At 37.2% G+C, this 19,757-nt stretch overlaps 3 protein-coding genes across 6 annotated transcripts in view; 1 reads left to right on the plus strand and 2 right to left on the minus strand.

The window, feature by feature from the left end:
• LOC123004095 (clumping factor A-like) overlaps window positions 1–10,600 on the plus strand; it is a 23,248-nt gene extending 12,648 nt beyond the window's left edge. The window contains exons 6-11 of the mRNA XM_044397209.1: window positions 6,095–6,192; window positions 6,497–6,843; window positions 6,890–7,339; window positions 9,524–10,101; window positions 10,150–10,284; window positions 10,332–10,600. Of these exons, the coding sequence (XP_044253144.1) occupies window positions 6,095–6,192; window positions 6,497–6,843; window positions 6,890–7,339; window positions 9,524–10,101; window positions 10,150–10,284; window positions 10,332–10,469 (1,746 nt within the window). The 3' untranslated portion in view covers window positions 10,470–10,600. The remainder of the gene's footprint in view (window positions 1–6,094; window positions 6,193–6,496; window positions 6,844–6,889; window positions 7,340–9,523; window positions 10,102–10,149; window positions 10,285–10,331) is intronic.
• On the minus strand, window positions 392–3,376 carry LOC123004193 (protein asunder). Its single transcript, XM_044397323.1, has 7 exons — window positions 3,022–3,376; window positions 2,897–2,971; window positions 2,551–2,846; window positions 2,410–2,500; window positions 1,616–2,356; window positions 1,230–1,569; window positions 392–1,184 (listed from the first exon to the last, which is right to left on the minus strand). The coding sequence occupies exons 1-7, from the start codon at window positions 3,259–3,261 to the stop codon at window positions 883–885; spliced, it is 2,085 nt and encodes a 694-aa protein (XP_044253258.1). The 5' UTR covers window positions 3,262–3,376; the 3' UTR covers window positions 392–882.
• LOC123004192 (WD repeat-containing protein 81) lies at window positions 5,211–19,554 on the minus strand. Of its 4 annotated transcripts, none has more exons than XM_044397320.1 (7): window positions 19,285–19,554; window positions 17,806–19,233; window positions 15,355–17,747; window positions 13,713–13,888; window positions 12,430–13,665; window positions 11,820–12,379; window positions 5,211–5,628 (listed from the first exon to the last, which is right to left on the minus strand). In XM_044397320.1, exons 1-6 carry the CDS (start codon window positions 19,380–19,382, stop codon window positions 11,831–11,833), a joined length of 5,880 nt encoding a protein of 1,959 aa, XP_044253255.1. In that variant the 5' UTR covers window positions 19,383–19,554; the 3' UTR covers window positions 5,211–5,628; window positions 11,820–11,830. The 4 variants fall into 4 exon arrangements, with proteins under 4 accessions (XP_044253255.1, XP_044253257.1, XP_044253256.1 ...); XM_044397322.1 differs by lacking the exon at window positions 5,211–5,628 and having other exon boundaries at window positions 11,368–12,062; window positions 12,123–12,379; XM_044397321.1 differs by lacking the exon at window positions 5,211–5,628 and having other exon boundaries at window positions 11,368–12,077; window positions 12,123–12,379.
• Between the last annotated feature and the right edge of the window lie 203 nt (window positions 19,555–19,757).

Below are 19,757 nucleotides of genomic sequence, written 5' to 3' on the forward strand. Positions count from 1 at the left end.
GTTACCACTGAGTAAAATTTTCACCGAAATATCGACATATTTCATTGTAATATTTGTTTTTCTGTATAATTGTTCCGTTGTTTTTTATATGTACATGTAAGTAGTCACCTTATTTTGATACCGTTCTTAATCAACTTTCTTATTATTATACATGTAAGAATAGACTAAGTAATTTATTTTTCATTGTTTTTTCGTTTTAAATTTAGGCATTCATTTTATTAGCGTAATTAACGAACATTCCAATTTTTTCATTTAATTTTTATATTATTACCTACGACGAAGGTTATATGAACTTTTACATTTGAAGATGTGTTGTTACGCAGTGTAAATATGACATTTCTTTAGTTTCCTTCCGTTCAGTGATTGCAGACAGGAGCAGACTTCAAATGTGAATTTTCTCATCGGTGTTATAAAATCGTATTTAACGGGAGTACAAACCAAACAATTCGGAAGAGAAAATCAGAGAATCAAGTCAAACGATTTTGTAATTTCGAGTTATAGATGCTCCATTTTAATATAAAATATTTATATTATATATAGATACAACAAATAACTGAATGCCTTTTATGAATAATACTGTAGAATGTATACATAACACTTTTACAAAAAACAAATAGTTAGTGAATTTATTTAAAATTATATATATAGTAATGTGTTATTATATTTTTTAATATGGATTATGAATGTCTTTAATCGACTTTTTTCATGTTTTTTATTCGCTCCTATTCACGCTGCTTCTTGTAATCATAGCAAACAGGAGATATTCATAATCTGAACGATGTAACTGTATAAATATCAGTTGTAGAAAATGAGTTTGAGGTTTTTTGTAGGATATTTTCATAAATATAAATCTTTCACGGCATTATTTTTTTTCCAAAAACTTTATTCAACTTCCATACTTTCCCCTCTAGATCCCGAATCGGCGTACTTGTTATTGGCGTAGAGCTTTGCAACAGCACCACCTGTTATCCTCCCACAGAACTCCGGTCTTGACTTCACCTTCTCTTGCGATGTGAAGATATCAAGGAGGGTCCGAGGAGCAGAGTAAATACCTCCAGACCTGCTACTTGCAGATTTAGCTAAAGGAGGATTAATACTGGTGAGTGGTGGGGGCGACATTGGCGAATCCGTGGTGGCGCGGATGACTGAGGCTCGGGGGACGTCAGAGTCGGATTTCGACGGACCTTGAAGTAGTATTTACTTTTCAGAGAGATAAATTTTAATTATACCTATACGATCCAATTCGCGTAAAGCTTCATCTAATTCGACTTTATCTGACAATTTCTCCTCTTCAAAATTAAATTTGTGACACTCTAAAAGACAGTTATAAATGCTCATGTGGTCTGCTGTGTGTAGATTTTTCTTAAGGAGCGTCTCTAGTTCGTTCCACATGGCTTTGTACTGGTCTTCCCTTTTTTGACCTTTCACCCTTTGACCTGCGTTTAAAGAGTATAATGACTCGTTTTTCTTCTCCAGGGACATCAAATTAATTATAATGCGTCTGCATTGGATCACTTCGTCTTCTGTGATTTTTTCTTTCGTTATAATAGATGGAAGAGGATCAATGTACTAAAAAAAATATTTCACAAGTTGGTCTTCAAAAATAGTAACCTACCCCTTTCAAGTTAAAAATCAAAGTTGAACTAATCGTTAACGGCCAGTACTTCGCATGTCTATTTAGCCTCGTTTTCATCTTCTGAATCGGTCTATTCCCCTCATCCACGAAGCCGGCCTTAATCGGCACCAAAGTATTCTGTTTTATCAACAATCCAAAATCTGTGATCCTATAATCGGTCACTCTCCCCCCGCACCCTTCCGAAATACTTGGGGGATCTTCCAAAACCGACCTCGCCGTACACAAAGTGTGGATAAAAATTTCTCCCCCATGGGAGGCCAACAAATGACTCGTGATTTTCCCTCCCGCTTTCCTCGGCATTTCCAACATGACTGATCTCCCGTTTAGGAGAAAATTAATAAGACACAGGGATGGCCTGGAATTGACATCAACTGGAGTAATCCGGAACATTCCAGTACAATTTTGAAGCTCGGATCCAGAACAACCGCGTGGTGTACACCACTTCAGAGTGACAGTTTCATATTCCAAGCCGTCTTTGATGGTACGAATCGCGGCTGAATCGAGGGCATTGCCTTTGAGGATGGCGGTATGGGCGCAACTTGAGTGGTAAATTTCCACATCATAGTTAGCTGAGGAACTCGCATTTTGCTCCTCTTTCATGGGAATTCCTGTAACTGTGGTGCTGGCAAGGTTATAGTGTTCCAATATGAGAGTGGACAGTTTGTTTGAGATCAAGGGGGCTTTGATTGAGTGAACTTCAGTTGTCAGGATTGTTGACAACTAAAATACAGTAGGCATTGTCGCCAACTTAAGTCATCAAATTCCATACTCACATTTTTGGGGGGGTGGTTATTGACTTGCGATTCAATATTGACAGGAAAAGTGTTAATAATAACAAGGTGGCAATGATCAATTGTCAACAATCTGGAAAACGGTTGAAACTAGGAAGAAAAATAGAATAAGAGAACAAAAACCTATCAGATCCCGCGGCAACTTTGTTTTGTTGTTGCAAAACACTTAAAAATATTTCTTCTAGTCGTTTCATACTGTCATTATCACGTGCCGAGGTGATACAAATCACTCTACATCGATTTATTAATTTTGTTTGCACGTCACCAAAAGTTTGGTTTTGATTTTTCTTGACTTGGATGTCCGTATAATCACTCAAAGCCTCAATTGCGGCCCTCAAACCGTGCAAAACTGTATACTCCAAGTTTCGGTTAACTGCATGAGGGGGCGGAACCCCAATTAGTGACATTGCATTCATTACCTACAATTTTCCAAATCGTTAATAGTCGAAAAAACCACAATAAACCATACATGACTCAAATTCTGCTGCGAGGGACTCCATGTATTTAAAATATGAGCAACAGTGTCACTGGCAATAAATCTAACCTAAAAATTTATTGTTGATTTGCAAGTGATAAAAATTCGTCAAAATGTACCAATTTTCCTTGAGGAAAAAGATCCCAAACTATTCTGCAATATTCAATGGCCGATTCCACACTTGAGGTCCACAGAGACTTGCAAATGGGGGTCATGGGGATAAAACCGGGAGTTCTGGCTTTCAAAAATTCGAGTTCTATGGGACTCTCGCATGATATACCAAAATAGGGAGTGTGGTCTAGTACAAAAACCGTCTTGTGATTCGACGGAAATAACTTATTTGTTATTGAAAACGACATTTTACTTATACACTACATTGAAGTTTTTTGTGAATTGTTTTGATATCTGTCAAAAAATGGGCGCGAATTTTGAATATTTAAAAATGTTGTTGAAAGTTGTACTCTCACAAAATTAATTAATTCATTAGACTTTTTTCTCCTCATGTAAGCATTAAATTATAGACCGGTATTTATACTTCTACTATAGGGTAAATTGGTTGCATCAAAGTTAAATGAAATTAAAACTAGTTTTAGAAATGGAAAAGTGTGTGACCCACTGATGTGCATATGACCCAGAAACATAAAAGAAGTGGTAGCAAGGCCAAATTCTTCAGCTTTTCTAGATTCAAGTCTACTGTTTGTAAATACGCATCATTTTATGAAATAAAATAGAAATTACAAGTAAATAAATTGCGGTAGGTACAACGAAGAGTGTACATATACATCTGGTATGGCTCGATTTGCATATTATTTGCATTTCATTAAGTCAATTATCTTTATTAATGAAATCTTACGAAAAAGCCTGACGAACAAGATAAGAAAGTTGCGAAAATGATTCATAATGATGTGTTGAGAATGGGGGCAATAAGTGCCATAAAAAGTTTTTTTTTACAAATAATTTCAACTAATTAAAAAATGCAAATGACGCTAAATTTGTGAAATGCGGGAAATAAATAATTAATCATACATCACCAATTGTTGCTGTTTTTATTTTAGTCGCGTTATTTTTTTAAGGTTAGTGGAACTAGAAAGACACGCAACTTTGAATATTTAAGTCTGTTGTTTCAAACACTGAACAAACAAATTTTTGTTTTTAAAACACTTTTTCTGTGAGCTAATTAGCCAAAATAGTTATATTTTTTTTTATAAAATATTAGCCAGGTGTTAACGATTATTTGTTTTTTGATTTAATTACAATTTTGATATTCATTTTACAATGAAGTGCTAAAAACTTTCCCTTTTTAAAAATTAGTAAGCTCTAGTTTTGTGCATTTTACTTCTGTATACAAATATAGGAATTTTGTAAACGAGGAGACGAAGAGCTAGCAAGTCCATAAATAGTTAAGATTTGTAAATAAACAATATTGGCATGGTTAAAATTCCTGATATATGTAATTATAATTCCTTAATATGTGTTGCTTTAACCATTTTAACGGCATTTCCTGATAAGAAGCACACCTTAAAAATGAATATAGTCATAGCCAAGTTTCTTAATGGTCGTCCCAATTAAAAACTTAACTAAATGTCAGGTTAAAAAAATGTTTAGTGATAAAGCAAAGCAAATTGTAATTTTCCCATAATATGTACAGATTAATAAATTGTTTGTTTTGTTTTTTAAGGATTTTCCGAATGTTCTTTGAAAACATACAAAAAATGTTACTAGGTATACTATAAATGAGATACCAAGAACATGGAAAAATATTTAAAAAAGTCTATCTATTTATTTTTAGACATTTGATATTTTTATGTCTATTTAGTGTTACTGATGATCTTGTATACAGAGTGAATATTAAGTATGGAACCAAGCGTTTTTTTTAAATCATTTGCCTCCAGAAAATAATAATTAATATAAATTAAAGTAATATAAAAAATGTGATCGTATTTTGAGAACGAAATTTTGTTTTGTTTTTGTGTTAAAATATGCGTTTTTTTTGTCAAAATTGCAATTTATGTAAAAAAATTGTTAAAAAATAATTAAATACAAAGTAGATAGTTGTACTAGTTTTATAGTGGGTTGGAATTTAAAAAAATTAAGAATTTTGTAGAACTCAAAAACAAAAGAAAATTTCGAAAAATTTTATTCTTGATAAAACATCACATTTTTGTAGTAGTTTAATAAAGAGATAAATAGATCTATTTTTTTGACTTCAGTCAAAGTGCAAAATTTAAACTCCCATAATTTTGAAATTTTTATAGATAGAATTTTATTAATTTTTTTCCATGTTCCAGGTATCTTACCTTACATGGGGCGCGAGTTCTGAAACAGCCCTGTAGAGAAAAGAAACAATAATTGAACGTAAGGATTTCGATTTCGCGTATTTTAAGTTGGTATCAATAAACCTCGCGAATGTTATTAACACTGATGACCCTAAAATACCACTCCTTGGTATTGATTTTGGAAAAGTTCGATATTAAAATAAATAAATTATAGCTAAAAAAATTCACACTTCTACTTTTTTAGTAGTGTTTTAAATATGTACAAATAAGGTACCTGCTTACATTTATTACTTACACTTCTTGAAGCTTGGTTTTCAAAGAAGAAAAGTTCCCTCCGCCTCCAATATCAATAAACCACACTTCTCAAATAATAAATATTTCGCCAAAAATAATTAATTATATTTTCCCGATTAAAAGTTCCAACGAAAAATACATTTTTTATGGACTTAGCTGTGAAAATAGAGAGAAAGCAATGATAAACGACGAAAGAGAAAATGTGGAGAATCTGATGGTAAATTCTAGCATAATTGTAATGTGTTGACTACCCGTGGAACACTTAATAAATTCTGACAAAAATTATTGATAATATGATATGCAAAGCAAAGTTGATTAGGTCAGAGACACCCAAAATTAAAAGTTGTGTTAAAAGTATCAAAACCATCGCTTCGTCCTCCCGAGGTCAAAAACCGGCCTTCATTCGCAACATTTCCCACATAATTCTCCAGACATCGCATACTTTCCTGTAGAACCCCAAAAATATCTGGATTTTATTGTCCAACCCACAGAGAAAGTTTTTGGTCATAAACTAACGGTAACACACATACTTAGTCTCGTTCCACAATTACAAACTTCGATAATTTGCCAATAATTATCCATGAGCCCCCAACACACCCACCTGGTGACGTCTCCATCGCAGCTCGACGCCGAAAAGGCGGAACACCGGATGGCCGACCAACAAGCACCATCCTCCTGCGGTGACGTCACCATGGGTATAAGAAGTAACCCGGCGAAGAAGTTAAGTTGTTAGTCTGTCAACCGCCTTACGGTCAGCACAGGTCATAGCTCTGCATATAACAGTGTTATACGGTGTGATTAATAAGTGTGCTCCAGTGTGACCTACTATCGGGGTAAGTTCCGGGACTAGTGATGAGATTCCAGTGATTGAGTGACAGTGATTTTTCCGAAAAATTTAAATTGAAATGTTTCTCAAACGATTTAACTGTTAAGTTACCGTTAATTCGCCCGATTAAGTGCTAAATATCGAGTCAACTGATCAATTTGACAAGTTTTAGAAAATTAAAACTTCGATTTCTTCTAGCACCATGCGGTTATACCTCTTCGGAGCAGTGCTATGCCTAGCCTTGGCCCATTGCTATAGCAACCCTATAGTGGCACGTGAGGGTAAATCTGAACAGTCTGTCCAAACTGAAGGAATAAAAAAGGAAGAAACAACTGGTGTTACAAGTACTGACAACCCAACCACCGAAGCCCCCAAAAAATTGAAAGAGACTGGTCGCCAATCATCCGATGACGATGACGACGACGACGATGATGATGACGATTTGGGTCTAGATATCGGCGATGATGACGATGATGATGACGACGCCGATGACGATGACGACGATGATGATTATTTTGACCGATTCTTCGATGATATTCTTGGAGGTGAGTCAAATACGTATTGGAAGCTTGGTTATTAATTTTGATTAAGGTGATGATGACGATGATGACGACGACGATGATGACGATGATACCGTGGCCGAGGATGCGCCAGCTGCGCCCGCCCCCGTACAGCCCGTGGTCGCCGCCGCCAGTGAACAAGTGGCCGAGGAGGTCGCCGAAGAAGACACTCTCGAGGAGCACTCTGCTGGCGATTTGGAAAATGAGACAAACGGTACGGCTGTTGAAGCCACTGACAGTGAGACTTTCGTCGACAAAAACCCGACTGAAAGCAGCGAACCTGTCGTCGTCGAAGAGGTGCCAGCGAATGACGCTGAGGACGACGATGACGATGATGACGAAGACGACGACGATGACGATACCCTCGAAGGTCTGACTGATGATGATGATGACGACGATGATGATGACGATGATGATACTGACGATGACGATGACGATGACGAGACTGATCTCGACGATGTTATTGAAGCCAAAAGATCACGTGAGTCCAAATCTCATAAACATAAGAAAACAAAAAAAGCCAGAAAACAACACAAAACATCTAACAAAGTGAGATAGAGTAGTGAGGTTGAATGTCAAAGACTTTCGTATCGTCCATCTTGTACAAAACTGTAGTTGAGTAGATTCGGTTTCTGCTATTCTTCTCCCAAAAAAAAATTAGTGCCAGTTTGTATTCTCTTATTTATTTAAACATTTTTATTTATTTATTTATTTAAATGCTTTTGCATTATACTAGGTATATGTCACAGTCACGTGACCCTAATCTGTATCAATTTGTACAAAAACATTAAAACAGTACAATCCAAATCTTGTGTTTTATTTATTTTAAACAAAATGTTTTTAACATTTTGTGACATTTATCTAGCTAATGCATTTCTCTAACTAATCGCATGTCTTTTCGTAACTAACACACTTTGAGTAGAAATAGAAAAGTTCGAAATTGGGTAAGTAGCAGCATGACGATACCGTTTGACAAGACTCATTGACTTGACAAAGCCATCGACTTAACCAGTAGTGGGGTAGTACTTCCTCATCCTCGTAGAGTAGCAAAATCATGAAAGCATGCTAGAACATCGATCTAACTCGATCTAACAACAGAGCCAACACATGTTCTAAAGTGTTTTCTGGCAAAACTAGAACCATCCCTAAATCGTTATTTCGTAAGGAGCTATGTGAAGAATGTCCGTGAAATCCACGCAGTAGGCCACGGAAGGCACGTCGAAGAGGATGTAGGTCACCTAGTGACCTTGTTCGGCGCATCCTTCCGAGGTCAAGCGGGGGCTTTCGCGCTTCGTTTGGCGGCACTGCTTGCCACATGATGCCTTACTATCAAATAATTAATGCCTTACCAGTGGATTGGAACAAAGCATTTGTTTCGGTAGTCATTATTTCAAGTATCCTTGAGTAGAAAGTCCGGCCCTGACCCGACGTGGCCACTGACCTCGACAGACTTCGAGGATCCGTTATAAATGGTCACAGGCCGGATTTCTTTTCACCGGAACACGAGATTTTCGATTTAAATTCAAATTGAACGCTCATTAAGAAATTCTCAATTACTACTAATCATTAAAACTGGACTATGCTTAACTTGTTTCACTCTTAAAAAAAAACACTGATGATGTAGCAATAAAATAGAAAACACTATATTTTTTTGAATCAGAAAACACAACTCTCGGTACATTCTTATCTTTTTTTCTTCTAGAAAGTACAGGAAATAAAATTTATTAAAAAAATGTATGCAACATTGTGCTGGTGGTTTTTGCAATTCAATTTATTTTCACTTTGTGATTCATTAAACAGTGTAATTATTAAATAATGATGACAAAGAAATAGTTCTAGCAATTAGTGTTTATTTTATCTACAATTATGACAAGATAAATAAATATTTCTGTTGTTTTCTCTAAAATTTATAATCACACAAATCATGCATTCTCGGTATTTATGACACGAAAGCGAATAAACCTACTTTGCACAAAACGAAATTTATCAAGAGCACCCACCGGAAATCCAAATCAATTTTAACAACTGTGACACAATTATTTTACCGTTGTGTTTTGTTCTAAAACCACAAGTAAATTAGTAAAACAGTAGTGGTTCTAGTTTTGCTCAAAAATAGTGCCTTTGTCTCGAATTACGAAAGCACTGTTTTTGCTTCTATACAGGATGCGCCAGAACTCGCGCCCCAAAGAAAAATGCCATATAAGGTAAGATACCAGGAACATGGAAAAAATGTTAAAAAAATTTTATCTATAAAAATTTAGAAGTTATGAGGGTTTAAAGTTTGCACTTTGACTCTACTTAATTCTGTTGGAAAAATAATTTTCCAAGTTTTTTTGCTATAGGCTATTAAAAGAGGGAACAAGGAAGCTCTATCCTAAATTGTAACTCTGTTCAATGTTATTTGTGGCTTTTACTTGCAAAATTTTTGTCCCTTTACTAGATAATTGTAAAAAAACATATACAAGATCATCTGTATCATTAAATAGATATAAAAAAATTTCAAATATCAAAAAATAAATGTCAAAATTTTTTGACAGATAGAATTTTTTAAACATTTTTTTCATGTTCCTGGTATCTTACCTTACTTGAAAATTTTCTCTGGGGCGCGAGTTCTGGCGCACCCTGTATATTTTTGAACCCCCGACTACAACATTTTTCCACATAGGTGCCATGCAAACCCCCCAAATGCCCGCCATGTATATTTCAAAATACAACAGATTCGTCGATAATATAATTGGTCGCATTAACAAAATCCTTGGCAAGTCCTACGATCCAGTCCGTGTGAAACTCCAATCAAACAACGACTCCAAAAAGAAGAAAGCTCCCGCGAATAAAAAGAGCAACAAACGCAAAAATAACAAAAAGCGAACCAATACGAAACGAACCCCCGGAGTGACGAACAAAATGGCGGAAATTGCTATTGCCAGAGCCACAGAGAGCGAAAGTCGCGAACCAGCCTTTATCCTCATTTCCAAAACTAGTGACTCTAAACCGGCAGTCAGGCAAAATACTCCGGTTCAAAGAGCGACAAATCCGAAGAAAAACACAAAGAAGAAGAACAACAAAAACAAGACTAAAGCTACAACTGGGGCTAAAAAACCCAGTCCTAAAGCCAGAGCCACACTTTTTGGCTTGAGCTCAATCAAAAGAGACGGCGATGTTAGTGTAAACATGATGCCAGATCACACAACTGTCAAAACGAATTTTATTCTCGGTCCGCTAACTCTTCGCGTCGAACGCGAGGTATGTTTCAAAAAACTAAATTTTCGTGAATAATGAAGCTGATTTTAGATGGCCAGAGGGGCCAAACGTGAAGTCAAAAGTGCCACAGCTACGACTGCAGAAATGCACGGCCGACTCAACCTTAGGATAGTCCACGGGGGCGCTGCCACCCTCCACTCGATCCGAGTCCTACAACCCAAACAAGTGAGTCCCGAAATTGTGAAAAGTCAGTTGTGAGTGATCTTTTGCAGGTTCGAGTGGAAAGTCTCGACGATCATGACAAAACTAAGGAGTTTATGTGGAGGAAAAGCCCACATATCGCCTCTCTAGTGTCACAAAAGCTGGTTTCAGCGGCTCGATCGATGCTCAAGCCGCCACCGGCCGCATAGATCTCATGGGAAATGATCAAAAGTAGTGCCTTAACTTATTTATTTTATTTATTGTATAGTAGGGTTAGTGTGAGCAGTCAGAGAGGTTGAAAATAAATTTTAATTCATTTCTTGAACTTTTTTACATTCTACAAGGTGATTCAAGTCTTTCCGCCATCCAAAGAATAAAAAATTCAGAAATTTAGACAATATTCTGTTTACCAAAAACGTCATCTCGATTTTTTTCTATCATCTTATGTGGTTTTATGGTCCTGTGTCGAATGTTATACAGGGTGTAACGAAAAGAATAGAATAACCTAAGATTCCCCAGGTCCAAATAAAGCGATTTAACCCAACTTATCTCTACACCAAGTCGCACCGTTTAAAAGTTAGAAGGCGCCAAAGTTTAAAAATTATTTTTAATAATAAAGGTACAGGCAATTTAATATCAAAACCACATTGTCTGGTGTTATTTCTTTTATTTTATTAATAATGTAAAGTACTTATTTCTTAACAACTTGACACATTTTAAACTATATTTTTGTTATTCCTAATCCGAGTGGAGTAATTCTTTTTTTTTATTCGAAAGTTAAACAATTTTTGTATCGGCCTTAGTTTTAGATGAAAAAAATTGTTTAAGTAGATGTGTTAAAATTTTTTAGGTTTTAGTGTCTTTATTTATGTTTGTGTTAGTTAACAATAATATGATAAATTATTAATTACTCTAACTTTTAAATGGAGCAACTTGGTATAAAGGTCAGTTGGGTTAAATTGCTTTATTTTGACCTGGGAAATCTCAGCTTACTCTTTGTCCCCATCTTTTCGTTACACCTTTATTTTAACATCAAAATCTATTCGACAATTTATTCATTACTATATTATGTGTCATTTGGGATTTGGATTAAGGTTGCGACGAAGCGGACCGCAGACTAAACACCTCTCTTTACAAATTTTATTTGCACAACTTATTGTATTACATCACGCATTGCATATCTTTGGATTGTATAATACTAAAGAACAGGTAAATAAAGATAAAATAATCATAGTACAGGTCTCTAAAAAATATGTGGCGATGACAAAATAGCCCTACATTGAGAACTGACTAGTGACACGAATCTACAACTCGCCACGATTATTTTTGATTTTGAGGGACTTTAAATAAAACACACTAGCCTTTAGGTAACAACAATCCATCACCCGTGATGGTTTCCGATTGGCTAACTATTATAATTATTCTGTACAAAATAAAATTTTGCAAGTTATTCAACTGTAAATATAGTCCCTGACAATCTCGGTATACAAATAAAACAAAAGATCACATCGGTTTTACGGAATTGCACTGGAATATGAAAACAAACGACGGTTACTTACCAGGCAAGAGTTCAACACAACAAATTAATAGTCCCCGTATCAGCCCCTAACAACAAAAGTCTATTCAACGGCAGCAACGCCATGGAGGTCAACAGCCCCTTAAACGCGTCCGACCTCAACTTGGTGCTCGAGAACGACGCCTCCATGTCGATAGACGTGTGAACGCCAATCCTATTGGCCGTCGTCCCCGAAATCAGTTCATTATTGTAAACATTCAAACAGTGCACTGGCTCGGTTGCCCCCCTGATAAAAGACGACCTATTAATAGCAATGAGATGGTTCAATCGGACGAGAGGTACTAACCTGAGATGAAACTTAAACTTGCCATCGCTGGCATTCCACACACCGATAGTCTGATCCAGACTTGAGGAAATAAGAGTCGAGTTGTCGGCTGCGATGAGTTGGAGAACTTCACTCTCGTGGGCTTTCCAAGTCGAGATAATTAATCCGGTGCGAGTATCCAGAACGGTGATGGTACCAGATGACTGACCCGTGGCCACCCACGCCCCTGAGGGGGACACCGCGAGACACCGAATTAGCCCAGTCGGGTTCAAACTCACCTAAAACCAAACCGAGGCAAATGCCAAGTCTGAAACCACTTCAAACTTACTTTTAGTTCGTGGATGTAGCTACAAGTTCTCGTATCGATCACTTTAACCGTTCCGTCAGTCGTAGCAGCGAATACAAGACTCGACGGTGCAGGTAAACTCCTTAAAACGTTAACAGGGGGGTACCTGGGAGACTCCAAATGACCCACGTTGACCCCCATGAATGGGTCCCAAATGTGTACTACGCTGTCGCACGACGCTACTAGTCTCATACTTTCGATGAAAGTAATGGAAAGGACTGATTTTTTGTGGGCTGTGTATGTCCATTGACAAGTTGAGACACTCGAACCGTCTCCTTGACTCCTCAGTGACCATAATTTGACAGTTTTGTCCCTACTCCCCGATATGAAACTATTTTCGTTATCTAGGACGTAGAGACACTTAACACTGTGTGTGTGACCAGCGAAAGTCTGTAATTTGATTTGCTTGAAATTAAACATTGTGTCTTTGTCTGAGCGGCCAATTTCGTGCTCCCAATAGGCCAACCAGTTGCCTCTCAAATGTCGACTGTTATTCTCCAATCGATTACTGACAAGACTCAACAAATCCGTATTAACATTTTCCAAATCGTCGGTTTGGACATCGATCCGATTCCCAACTAGGGCTATATTACTCCCGATACTACTCGAAGCCGAAATCGTGGTTTTAAAATCGGCCGATTTCGGTATAGGGACACTCGACTTGGCCCCCTGCTCGTACTCCTGACACAACTCCTTGATCAAACTGTGATTTTTGAGCGAAATCTCCAACGAATTAGCCCCTATATGTCTCAAAAAAGGCAAATAGGCCGTATATGCCAACTCAGTAGTGAAAGCCATTCGCAACTCATCTAAACTCTGCTCAGATGCGTCCTCTAGTAGCAACCCCGAATCCGTGTCATTCATTCGCGAGATTTGAATCGGTTTTCCCCCGACACTCCATTCATTAACAGATCCGTCTCTACACAATTCAACATAGTGAGATTCTTCCTTCTCCGATTGGCTGACTTGACTATCCTCCGGTTGGTGTGCATCTTCCCCCGAAAAGACTTTATCAAAAATGAGAAAAAACCTCTGAAGTGCTGGAACCGCCAAATGGGTTCGAGTCATATCAGAACCCATTCGTATCGAAAGGACGTACAGTGTGTCCAAATATTTACGAGCTAGAATGTTACGAGCTGTATAACCGCTTGGGAATGTGTATTTCGTTGAAGCTAACAGTCTCACAATTGGATGGAGTATATTTTTTAAGATCACGTCCTAAAATTGACAAAGTGGTTGAAGGTGAAATTAAGTGTGTGACCCACCTGTAAATGATCCATCAGAGTTGAGTCAGATAAATAAGGGATGACGTGTTGTAGTAAAGCGAGACATGAGATCAAACCCCCCTCCAAATTGGGAGTCAGTCGTCTTTTGCACAAAGCGATTAATTCGCTCATGTGGGGGATATATTGGAACAGAATCAGCTGCTCCCCGTACAAACCTTAAAACGCATTTTTTCATACAATTTTGCTCTTGTACCGGGTGTCCCAATAAGGTCGGCTAGCGGCTGTTTCTCGGAAACTAGTTTTCTTATAGATTTCGGAAAAAAATCATTACAAAAGTGACCTCAAGAAATTTATGGAAAATGTTTTCCACTCTCAAATCTAAAAATAATTTTCTAAAAAAATATTTTCATTGATAATTAAAGTTTGAGAAACGATAGCGACATCCCGTTTGTGCTATTTTATTTCACAAGTAATAAGGTTGTGAAATAATAAATATAGCTTTTCTTTTAATTTCTCGTGGAAATTTAAACTTAAACATACTCCTTAAAAATGTCATCTGGCGGTCCACTCTCAAATAAAAACTCAAGTATTAATGAATATTATGATTCTGTCATCCAATAACTTCAAAATAAGACCAAGATCATTAAAATCGGTTGATATAGTAGAGAGCTGTCGAACTTTATCTGGAATAAGGTTCCTCCCTACCCCTATCACTTATTTCAAAAGATAGGTCAAAATCACGTCAAAATGTCAAATAAATAATTTTTCGAGTGTTATAAGGAGTGTCCAAAACCCTTACACAATACCCACCTTGATCATAAATTTTATAAAGAAATTACCATTTTTCGATTTTGATTTGACATTCGCCATTTAGCGCTGATATTTGAGAGTGGAAAACAAATTCCATAAATATTTTGAAGTCACTTTTGTTATCATTTTTTTTCCGAAATCTATAGGAAAACTGGTTTCCGAAATACAGTCGTTAGCCAACTTTATTGGGACACCCAGGGTGCACCAGAATTCACGCCCCAGAAGAAAATTTCAAGTAAGATAAGATACCAAGAACATGGAAAAAATGTTTAAAAAATTCTATCTGTCAAAAAATCTTATGATACTGATGATCTTGTATACCAGGTGAATAAAAAGTATGGAACCAAACGTTTTTTGCTTAAACTATTTATTTTTTGAAAAAACTAATTGATGAGTGCTAAAGTACTATAAAAATGTGATGATTTAACAAGAATAAAAAATTTCGTTCTGAAAATATGATCACATTTTTTATATTACTTTAATTTATATTAATTATTATTTTCTGGAGGCAAATGATTATAAATAAAACCGCTTGGTTCCATACTTTATATTCACCCTGTATGTTTTTTTTTTTATAATTATTTAGTAAAGGTACAAAAATTTTGCCAATAAAAGCTATAAATAACATAGGATACAGCTTCCTTGTTTCCTCTTCTAATAGCTTGTAGTAAAAAAACTTGGAAAAGTATTTTTCCAACATAAATAAATAGAGTCAAAGTGCAAAATTTAAACTCTCATAACTTCGAAATTTTTATAGATAACATTTTTTTTATGTTCCTGGTATCTTACCTTACATGGCATTTTTCTCTGGGGCGCGAATTCTGGCGCACCCTGTATAAATTATTGAAAATTTTAATCAAAAATCACTTACCTGCAATACTCGTCAGGCATTCCAAAACCTTGACCGCATTTTGGTCTCCCAAAACATAACTATTAACCACCGAAAGCGTTTCAATCTCCCTCGAATGTTCTTCTTTTTGTACTAGAGTCAAATTATCCTTGCCCACATAGCACAAAGTCAACATTTTGAGCAAATTTCGTGACAGATATCGAGCCGTGAGGACCGGCCCCAGTCTATGTGACAACCAAACCAGACTATCAGAACTCATATCTGATATTTTCGCGTCTTGTTTCTTAGATTTGGAGACAGATGGCGGTTTCTTTTGATCGGAAGCAGTCGACCCGGGTGAATCCAAGACTAAATCGAGTTGAAGTGAGTCACTTTTCTTACTCCCAACCTCACAACTAATATTACTGAATTCTTGTTTGGTGGAAGGGATTGGAATGGTTGGGGAGGAAACCCCAGGTCTAATTTCAATGTCGTCTTCACTAAGATTCATGGTGAGTTCCTCGAGACTTCTCAATTGGTCCAGATTTTCAGTTAGAGTGGCATCTAATGCCTCCTCTGCTGTCGAGTGATTAAAAGGCAAATCAGAGGCTACGTTTAACTCTAAATGTTCCATCAGCGATTTTAATTGTTCTTCGTTTTGTTTATCATCATCAAAATCAAAAACTTCCGGTTCAGCAGCGACTTCTTGTTTTGGAGTTGGCCGTTTATCAGATGAGACACTCGAGTCATCACTCCCGGAAGTATCAACATGTTCGGTATCCATCGTTTTCAAATGCGACGTTTTCCGAACAAATTTTTCCGAATGTGTGTGAAGAATAAAATCGACTTTTTCGTAGTCTTTATATCGACCAACGGCTTCCACAAGAGGCGCTACAAGATTATCCAAAAAACACTTCAATCCAAGTCTTACAATCAGTCGTAAGAGAAAACTATGATGATACAACTTCGCAATTTTGCCATAGTATGGCAAAGTGGCCTCGGTTGGTTCATTTTCATACAATTTCAAAATTGGTTCAAGGAGACTTTCTGCCGTTTTTTGGGGTCCCAAAACACGTGAAAGCGGGTCGAATAAATACCAAGCAGCTAGGACTGATGTTGGAGGATCCTCAATCAATTCTTGGATATGCGGGATGAGTATATTTGCAACTTCCAAATCAGTAGTTGTGTTCAACTCTTCCAGTAAACTCTCCAAATTCCTGGCACAGGATTTGACTTTACACTCACCGATGTTTTGAGCGAATAACACTTTCGTCCGTTCCAAACTTTCGTATTCTGCACACATTTCGCCGTTACAGTCGAAGTGGTACAAAACTCCCAACTCCGTGGCCACGTTTTTGAAGTCTTTGAGGGTCGCGATAAGCGAGTACAAATAAGGGAAAAGTCGAGAAAAGGGGATTACGGAATGGAGAAGCGGTTCCAGGAGCTGATGGGCACTTGGTGGAGGTAATCCCAAATTGGTCACGGACGGATATTTGAACTCCTTGAAGATGATAGTATCAGGTTGGAGTAACAAATGAACAACGTATGAAATACAGGGGGGGATTTCGGCACAACTTTTGACCACTGTAAGACAGGCTTTAAACCTGTCGGTGAAAGACAAATTCGAATCGTTGGCACCTAACGCTCGCAACTGTTTCGACATGAATATTTCCACAATGAGACATCCGAGAATTTGCAACTCTCGGATGCGTCTCGCTGAGATGATATCAGAGTAGTTGCAAATAATATGATTTTCATTTTTTTGTATTTTGGAGCGGTGAAAATTCTGATTGTCTTGTAACAAACGTTTTTCAAAATTTTCACTAAAAATCAGATTTGTGAAAGCGTTTTGTACCAAACAATCATCATTTGTTTGCTCCTTGAGCGTTTTATCCTCCAGATATTTAACCCGTTTCTCTTCAAGGTGAAAACTTTTCGAGAAAAACGAATGTTTCTTTTCCAAATTCTCCAGATATTGCTCCGGGCGATACTCCTTCGGCAAGTAGATAACTCCGGTGGTCAGTGACGAACTTTGAACTTTGAGATGTGAGGCAAAGGCCGGATTTTTCGGTCCTGAACTTAAACTTCGGGTCGAATTTTTCGGTTTTTCTTCATTGAGAGATGACCGACTTCGGGAGAGAAACCGGGAAAGGCCCAGTGATCGGTTTGAGAAAGTTGGAACGTCGTCGACGTCTTCGTCGTCGGTTTTTGAGTCGAGGGCTAAAGCCGGTGAGTTGCTCCGGTCACGTGACTTCGATTTGGTCTTGCTGATGTAAATTTTCGGGGGTATTTTGTTCCAGAAGAGGGTTGGAGTGGCTTTTGGGGGATGCGGATGGGTGAAGAGTTGGACAATTCCAGATTTCATCAGTTTGGTGTGGTCGTCGACGAGATGGAGGCAGACGTTTTTGGCCTTGATAGCGGCGGTGCCGGCCAATCTAAAAATAAATCGTAATAATTTTTTTCCGAGCAAACAAAAAATATTATTTTAATTACTTGTATCCAAAAGTGAGGTCAATCCAATAATGTAGCCTCTCCGACACGTGTGCACTCTCCAAGGCTTCTCTGTGTTTCTCGATAAAATCTTCCGGTCCTGCACACCACGTGGGTACTTCCAAGTCATCCAAATCGTCATGTATACTCTTAAAAACCGTCGGATCTGTGAAAAACTCTGGAATACACTCATCTGGAGTCCACTCTTGCATTCTCTGAATCGAGCTTGGGTACTCCGCTGGTACCCAAATTGTCCTCACATTCTTACACAAAACCGACTTGGGGGTCCTCCTCGCCATGTAGACGTAATAGGTGATTGAAGACAAGACATCAGACACGTGGTGGGGCACTTGCGACGACGCATTTTCATAAGTCAAGTCCAACTGTCGGTCCCCTTTATTAAGTCTATATTTGGATTTCTTTAAATCGCGCCAGTTTTTGCCACACCTTGAAGCGAAATCGGTGACCCACGGAAAGACATGGTGGCAATTGGGGTCGCCCAATTTCCTCCCTGAAAGCTTATTCAAAGCGGAAATGTACGTGAAATTTGAGATTTGGCCTTCAACCCATAATTGACATAATTCTTGCAGAGTTTCATTGGTGACTTGAACTTTGTCGTATGTTTTTATTCCACAGCCTTCACATTTGAGATTTAGGTCGAATTTGTGGCCGTTTTTGCGACAGTCGTAGATATTTACGTGTCTTTTTGTGTCATTTTTTGTTTCTTGGACGTAAATGTTTGAGTGGATGCTTGGGATTATGTAAATCCACATGTCTTCAGTCAAGTAAATGTCATTCAAGGAGATATCCCCTAGAGTGAGGCTGCGGTCATGCATTGATTTCAAAGTTTGTAACAATTGGTAGATTATAAATAACGGTTTGGCGTAACATTTATTTAAAATTGCGGGGCTGAAAGTAACACAATCTTTCAAATTGTGGTCAAAATAGGGCATGTGTATGACGAAAATTGCGTTAAGAGTCTCTACAGCACAAACAGCTGGTAATATATTTAAGTGTACGTCAAAATTCTTTGATTGCTCTGTGATTAGTCTTGAGTCGCAAATATTTACAATGGGGCATCCATAAATCCTTGTTATAATCTCTCTCAAAACCTCATTATATTCCACTAGAGAAATTTGTGTTTCTTTATTTGATTCGGTTTTACTGTTGTATTTCTTATACGCCTCCTTCCACAAATTCTTATAATTCGTTTGATAAATATGTTGCATTAATTGACAGAATAGTAAAGGGGGGTCATCTTTGATCAAACTCCGAATGCGAGGTAATGGAATCACGTTAGCATCACGTTTTTTAAAAACACAGATAAACACTTTACTCCACGAAGTCCCCAGCTCCTCCTCACTTACTGGCCAGGCGTCAAAACGCCCCCTTTCTATGAATTCCACAAGTTTTGAGTACTTTACCAGTGACCTAAAAAACGGAATTTAGCAACTTTTTATTAATTTTTTTATTGGATTTTACTTGAGCCATGATTTATGTACCAGAGCTATGTAATGTCCGTCTTTAGTTGTCGGTTTCAGGTACTTTTTTGGTACACCTAGTTCTTCAAAAATGTCCATTTCTAGGAGATTTCGTGTCAAACAATTTCGATTTTGCGACACTTTCGAATGAACAAAGACGTCAAAAGGATAAAAAAGTGCATTATTGGGGTTTAACGGTGTGAGATCATCTTTGTATACAAAACAAACTCGGATTTTGATTGAACATAACCTTAATCTGTGAGTCAGCTGGATTTTTTGTCACTTGTCAATGCTGCCAATATTATTTTTTGACACAATTTTTAGCGAAAAAACTAGCCTAAAATAAACATTTTTGTATAATTTAAATAATTGAAAACATAAATAAAAGCTGTGTTCAAGAATTAAAAAAAAAGATGGAAAGTTTGTTTCAGTGCTGTAGGTTCAGTCAAGGTAATTGCAAATTATTTTTCTAGA

Source organism: Tribolium madens, unplaced genomic scaffold (assembly GCF_015345945.1).
Source record: "Tribolium madens isolate multiple individuals breed KSU strain unplaced genomic scaffold, Tmad_KSU_1.1 Scaffold_1;HRSCAF=32;Tcas5.2_LG8, whole genome shotgun sequence".
Taxonomy (NCBI): Eukaryota; Metazoa; Arthropoda; class Insecta; order Coleoptera; family Tenebrionidae; genus Tribolium; species Tribolium madens.

Excerpts from the sequence above, each read along its gene's own strand:
- LOC123004193 (XM_044397323.1), bottom strand. The coding sequence starts at position 3,261 with ATGTCGTTTTCAATAACAAATAAGTTATTTCCGTCGAATCACAAGACG. Across the intron at positions 2,972-3,021 it reads TTTTTCCTCAAGGAAAATTG|GTTAGATTTATTGCCAGTGA; the intron begins GTACATTTTGAC and ends ATAAATTTTTAG. Across the intron at positions 1,185-1,229 it reads ACGCGAATTGGATCGTATAG|GTCCGTCGAAATCCGACTCT; the intron begins GTATAATTAAAA and ends TACTACTTCAAG.
- LOC123004192 (XM_044397320.1), bottom strand. The coding sequence starts at position 19,382 with ATGGACATTTTTGAAGAACTAGGTGTACCAAAAAAGTACCTGAAACCG. Across the intron at positions 17,748-17,805 it reads GACCTCACTTTTGGATACAA|ATTGGCCGGCACCGCCGCTA; the intron begins GTAATTAAAATA and ends ATTTATTTTTAG. Across the intron at positions 12,380-12,429 it reads GCTACATCCACGAACTAAAA|GTGAGTTTGAACCCGACTGG; the intron begins GTAAGTTTGAAG and ends GTTTGGTTTTAG.